The sequence below is a fragment of the Musca vetustissima genome, unplaced genomic scaffold (genome assembly GCF_032173495.1).
Source record: "Musca vetustissima isolate MV318-11 ecotype Yass unplaced genomic scaffold, APGP_CSIRO_Mvet_v1 utg13097, whole genome shotgun sequence".
NCBI lineage: Eukaryota > Metazoa > Arthropoda > Insecta > Diptera > Muscidae > Musca > Musca vetustissima.
The window spans coordinates 12,309-18,812 of NW_026873437.1; the positions used below are offsets into that span (position 1 = coordinate 12,309).

General features: G+C 33.4%; 1 protein-coding gene across 1 annotated transcript; it reads right to left on the reverse strand.

The window, feature by feature from the left end:
* Positions 1-1,970: 1,970 nt before the first annotated feature.
* On the reverse strand, positions 1,971-6,161 carry LOC133325135 (2-phosphoxylose phosphatase 1). Its single transcript, XM_061533962.1, has 5 exons — positions 6,006-6,161; positions 5,626-5,932; positions 5,415-5,552; positions 2,639-3,228; positions 1,971-2,581 (listed from the first exon to the last, which is right to left on the reverse strand). Exons 1-5 carry the CDS (start codon positions 6,097-6,099, stop codon positions 1,971-1,973), a joined length of 1,740 nt encoding a protein of 579 aa, XP_061389946.1. The 5' UTR covers positions 6,100-6,161.
* Between the last annotated feature and the right edge of the window lie 343 nt (positions 6,162-6,504).

Consider the following 6,504-nt stretch of genomic DNA (forward strand, 5'->3'; position numbering starts at 1 on the left):
TTGTCTCCCTTTTTGTGCACGGGACACAGGATGCTGAGGTTGCAATCATTGGGCATGCATTCTTCTAGCCAAATTTTCTAATCAGCTGGTGCATGCTCCTTACCAGCATCTGACCACCAGTCTTGAATAATTCGGCTTGTAACACATCGGCACCTGCTGCTTTATTATTCTTCAGCCGATTGATTGCTATTCTGACTTCCTCTTGGCTAGGTGGTATACACTCTATACCGTCATCTATTATTGGTTCTGGGGTATCCTTTTCACCGCTACTATTTGATACCAGAAGTTTTTAAAAATGCTCCTTCCATATCCTCAGCACACTGTCTGTATCTGTCACCAGGTTTTCTTCTTCATCTCTACAGGAGAATGTGCCTGCACCAAAGCCTTCGGTTTGGTTTTTTACCCGTTGGTAGAATTTTCGGACTTCATTCTGACTCCTGTATATCTCGATTTGCAGCTTTTCGACGTCGAGTTTCGTGTTGTGTTAGATCGCAAACTGCCCTTCCGATTTTTGCATTAAAATCTCCTAGCAATTAGACCAGGCGTGGATTTTTTTAAATTAATAATTTTCCTGTTAGACCAAGGCATGGATTTTTTAAATTAAAAATTTTCCAATTAGACCACGACTTGGATTTTATTAAATTAATAATATTCCAATTAGACAAAGGCGTGGATTTCTTTAAATTAATAATTATCTAATGATTTTCCAATTAGACCAAGACTTGGATTTTATTAAATTAATAATATTCCAATTAGACAAAGGCGTGGATTTCTTTAAATTAATAATTATCTAATGATTTTCCAATTAGACCAAGGCGTGTATTTATTAAATGAACGATTTTCCAATTAGACCAAGGCGTGTATTTATTAAATGAACGATTTTCCAATTAGACCAAGGCGTGGATTTTTTAAATTAATAATTTTCCAATTAGACCAAGGCGTGGATTTTTTAAATTAATAATTTTCCAATTAGACCAATGCGTGGATTTTTTAAGTAATGATTTTCCAATTAGACCAAGGCGTGAATTTTTTAAATTAATAATTTCCCATTTAGATCAAGGCGTGGATTTTTTAAATTAATAATTTCCCATTTAGATCAAGGCGTGGATTTTTTAAAAGACCAATTAGACCAAGGCTTGGATTTTTTAAATTAATAATTTTCCAATTAGACCAAGGCGTGGATTTTTTAAATTAATAATTTCCCATTTAGATCAAGGCGTGGATTTTTTAAATTAATAATTTCCCATTTAGATCAAGGCGTGGATTTTTTAAAAGACCAATTAGACCAAGGCAGATTTTTTTAGTAATAATTTTCCAATTAGACAAAGGCGTGGATTTTTTAGTAATAATTTTCCAATTAGACAAAGGCATGGATTTTTAAGTAATAATTTTCCAATTAGATCAAGGCTGATTTTTTTAGTAATAATTTTCCAATTAGACCAAGACTGATTTTTTAGTAATGATTTTCCAATTAGACCAAGGCTGATTTTTTAGTAATGATTTTCCAATTATACCAAGGCTGATTTTTTTAGTAATGATTTTCCAATTAGACCAAGACTGATTTTTTTAAATAATCACTTGATTTATAATTATTTTTTATTATTAGAATTTATTTATTTATTCGCCATGTAAATATTGTGTCTTATAACTTATTTTCGATTTATATTTCAGATTCTATTCATGATATGTATGAGTTCGAGAGTTATAGTTTTTGGTTTTTTTTCTAGACTCTGATTGAGTGATTTTTTATTAATTATTATTTTTTATTATTTACCTAAATTATCACAGTTTTTGATATGTATGTTTTTTTGTTGTTGTTGTTGTTGATATACAACAGGGATTTTCCTTAAATTCTAAAATATTTTTTTGCAATTTTTTGCTGATATGTTTCGATTGCAGTTTTTGTTTTTTTTTCATAATAAATATTTTTGTCATTTTAACTTAACCTCAAAAAATCGTTTCGCCTTAACCTAAAACTCATTTGCCTTGTTGGGCGCCGCCATAACACAGGCATCCTTAAAATTGGTGGCATTCAATGATCCAAAATAATCTTCATGCAGGAAACGAATAATATTCTCAATCGGACATAGATCCGCCTTATTACCACGACTATCTCTTGTAACCCTTAAACTTTTACCACCCTCACAGAAATCAATTTGTTGTGTCACATCATGACCATTATAGACAACACGAAAATAATATTCGGTATGGGCTTCACTTTTATATACCTCAAAGGCCAGCCGGGCAGCATAGGCAATAAATGTACTCTCCGTTTGGATACCCAGGGCCGCTGTTAGATATTGCAGTGTCCAATCGTGTCCCGAATAGAGTACAAATTTTGTACGATCTCCGGATATCATACGCAGCATGTAGCTAACAATATGGCGGATCATGCCATAGGCTCGAAGTAAACCAATTCTTTTGTAGTAGGCATGGTGGACCTCCCTTGTCGACTGCCATTGGGAAAAGGACATCATTGTGGAGACATGGTCGGATTCTATGCAACCCTCACCAGGGCTATTGGTGGCTGGCATATCATCATTAATAAAATTGGAAGCCATATCAGCATCATTACCACCTCCTCCAGTATCAGCACCACCATTCCCTCCTCCACCACCTGCACCCCCACCCATCATACCATCATCCTGATCAATATTGATAACATCATTCATGTCCATATCATTCACCTTCGTACTAATGGCTGTGGTACGATCGGTGCCATTACCTCCACCTCTCCGGCAGGGCCATGGTGCATCATGGCACATTACCATCAACATGGCATCCACCACCTCATTTGGATCATTGATACCATTCGGGGTGTGCTGCAGCAGCTGATTACCCACCCAATGCATAACATGTGTAACCATGGGTTGTTTGGTCAGGGCCTTTTTCTGGGTCTTCAGTAGCTCCTTGCGCAGGGCATCAGCCTTCTGGCACACACATTCGGTAAAACAAAAGGCAATGCTATGCGATTCTCGGACATTTAGGGCCAGCCATTTGTCAGTCGGCAGGAAGGTATACAGCAAGGCCAAGGCCGATTGAAAGGTACGCCTTACCCGAGTGGTATAGACCACCACTTCATCGGAATTTAGCAGTGTGGAATAGGGTGTCGAATTGGCCACATTCTTGCCATAACCATTGCTGGCCGATTGGCGTATCCATAAACCCAAGGGGTGGGCGTAGATTTGATGCAGAATATCGCCAACGTGTAGAAGTTGGGCTATGCCTCTGAAATTAAAGAAAAAAATTGTATTAAAAATTAAATATTCCAATTTAAAAATAAAAACAATTATTTGTACAAGATTTTCTTGAATTAATAATTTTCCAATTAGACCAAGGCGTGGATTTATTAAATGAACGATTTTCTAATTAGACCAAGGCGTGGATTTATTTCTAATTAGACCAAGGCGTGGATTTATTAAATGAACGATTTTCTAATTAGACCAAGGCGTGGATTTATTAAATGACAATTTCTAATTAGACCAAGGCGTGGATTTATTAAATGAACGATTTTCTAATTAGACCAAGGCGTGGATTTATTAAATGAACGATTTTCTAATTAGACCAAGGCGTGGATTTATTAAATGAACGATTTTCTAATTAGACCAAGGCGTGGATTTATTAAATGAACGATTTTCTAATTAGACCAAGGCGTGGATTTATTAAATGAACGATTTTCTAATTAGACCAAGGCGTGGATTTATTAAATGAACGATTTTCTAATTAGACCAAGGCGTGGATTTATTAAATGAACGATTTTCTAATTAGACCAAGGCGTGGATTTATTAAATGAACGATTTTCTAATTAGACCAAGGCGTGGATTTATTAAATGAACGATTTTCTAATTAGACCAAGGCGTGGATTTATTAAATTATTTGATTTATAAAACTATTTTTCCAATTAGAAATTATTTGATTTTTAAAATTATTTTTTCCAATTAGAAATGAAAGGACCAACTAGATATTATTTGATTTTTTTAAATATTTTTTCCAATTAGAAATGAAAGGACCAACTAGATATTATTTGATTTTTTTAAATATTGTTTTCAATTAGAAATTATTCGATTTTTAAAACTATTTTTTCCAATTAGAAATTAAAGAAATTAGGCTAAGGCGAGGCTTTATTAAAATAATCTTATTTGATTTATAAAACTATTTTTCCAATTAGAAATTATTTGATTTTTAAAACTATTTTTTTCAATTAGAAATGAAAGGGCCAACTAGATATTATTTGATTTTTTTAAATATTGTTTCCAATTAGAAATTATTCGATTTTTAAAACTATTTTTTCCAATTAGAAATGAAAGGACTAAGACGTGGATTTTTCCTATTAGATAGTATTTGATTTTTTTAATAAATAGTTTTCCAGTTAGATATTATTGGATTTTTTTAAAATATTTTTTCCCAATTAGATATTGTTGCATTTTTTAAAATATTTTTTCCAATTAGATTGGATTATTTAAAATATGTTTTTCCAATTAGAAATTAAAGGAATTAGGCGAGGCTTTATTAAAATAATCTTTCCAATTAGACATTTAAGGTATACGACTAAGGCTTACCTTTGTTTAAATATTTTTTCCAATTAGAAGTTAATGGAATTAGACTAACGAGAATATTTTCTAAGGAGTATTTTTGGAGGACATCGACTAGATTTTTAAAGGAATATTTGCCAAGGACAACGACTAGAATTTGTAATGATATTTTAAGGACTATTATCCACCGATTTTTAAGGAATATTTTGTAAGGACAATAAGTGCATTTTTAAAGAGATTTAAAAATCCAAGATTTCTAGATTTTATTAAAGAGTATTTTCGAAGAAGAACGGCTAGGTTTTTAAATAGATAACGATATATATTTTTTAAGGATTTTTAAGAATATTTTTCTAAGGACAAGGATTGGATTTTGAAGGGAATATTTTTTAAGGACTAGGTGTTGATTTTATAAGGAATATTTTTCAAGGACAAGGACTAGACTTTTTAAGGATTTTAAAGGAATATTTTTCAATGACAATGACTAGGTTTTAAGGGAATATTTTCTAAGGACAACGACTAGATTTTTTAATGATGTTTTAAGGAATATTTTTTAAGGACATGTCATAGATTTTTAAAAGGAATATTTTCTAAGGACAAAAACTCGATTTTTAAGCAATATTTTTTAAGGTCAACGTTAAGACGGTTAGGATTCTTCAAGAATATTTTCTAAGGACAAGGCGTAGGCTTTTTTAAAGGAATATATTCTATGGACAAGGTGTGGAGTTTTTTAAGGAATATTTTCTGAGAACAAGGACTAGATTTGCAAGGCATATTTTCTAAGGATAACGACTAGACTTTAAAGGAATATTTTTCTAGGGCTAATGTTTGGAATATTTTCCAAGGACTAGGCCCTGATTTTGTAAGAATCTGCCTTGTACTTACTTATATGTCAACTGGCCCAATAGACATTCTCTCTCTGCCAGTGGCAGCAGCGGAAATCCATGAAACGGCCCAACCTTATTCCAATACATATGATTCGATCCCGATATTGATGTCGTATTATATAAAAAACTTCGATATCTGCAAAGAAAAGGAAACCAATTTAATTATTTTATTCGTTTCCTGAAATCTCCACCCCTCCCTCCTTACTCACTTATTAACCAAATTATCCCCAGTTATGCCACAATCCAAATGCGGTACACTACGTAAATGTGACATTGGACCACGATCGCCATGACGGATTATCATAAGGACACCCTGTAACTTCCACCCATCTAAAATGCCACCATCATCGAGGCGTTGAATTTGCGACAGCGAGGTGCAACGTGTCTTATATTTTGCAAAATTATTCGGGTCCAATGCCGGAGTTGAGGTCAGCCCACCAGAGCCATATAAATGTGAATTGCCATTGAGGATGTAGCTCAGGGTATTTGTGTTGCGACCAATGTATTTATACATGCCTAGAAGAAGAAAATGAAATATTTTACTTTGGGGTTTGTAATTATAATTAGAGCATGTCCTGCTCGAACTTACCAGCTATTAATAGAAATATCCATATACTCAGAATCAAATAGCAATACAGCGTCCGATGTTGTGTGGAAAATCGTATTAGCTCCTTCAAAAACATCCTCTGTGTATCACCTGGCTATGGATTGTGGCGGGGAAAAATTTGGTTTAGATTCTTTTTTTGTTTTTTCTCCTAAATTTGGAGTTGTTAAAAATTGTTTCGAGTTTTTGTTTTAATTTTTTTTTTTCGACAAGTGTGTGTGTATTACAGTAAACAGAAAATTTTATGTTCTGAAATGTCAGTGGTTGTCAAACGAAATTATAACACATATTTGACAGTAGTCTGTAGTGGGGGAGAGAATGTGGGTTCCCAACATGCGCAGTTGAGGTAAACAAAAACAGCTGTTATGAACCGTTAGAAAAAAAACTTACCTTTATTTACAAACAGCTGTTGATACAAACACCTGTTGCATTCGATAAGGGAGAGAGAGTGAGTAGGATTGAGAGTGAAAAGAGAAAAAGATAG

What these genes read in the sequence shown, in the direction of transcription:
- LOC133325135 (XM_061533962.1), bottom strand. Translation starts at nt 6,099, where the DNA reads ATGTTTTTGAAGGAGCTAATACGATTTTCCACACAACATCGGACGCTG. An exon ending in GGGGATAATTTGGTTAATAA is followed by an intron (nt 5,553 to 5,625) that starts GTGAGTAAGGAG and finishes TTTTCTTTGCAG; the next exon opens with ATATCGAAGTTTTTTATATA. An exon ending in TTGGGCCAGTTGACATATAA is followed by an intron (nt 3,229 to 5,414) that starts GTAAGTACAAGG and finishes CTTTAATTTCAG; the next exon opens with AGGCATAGCCCAACTTCTAC.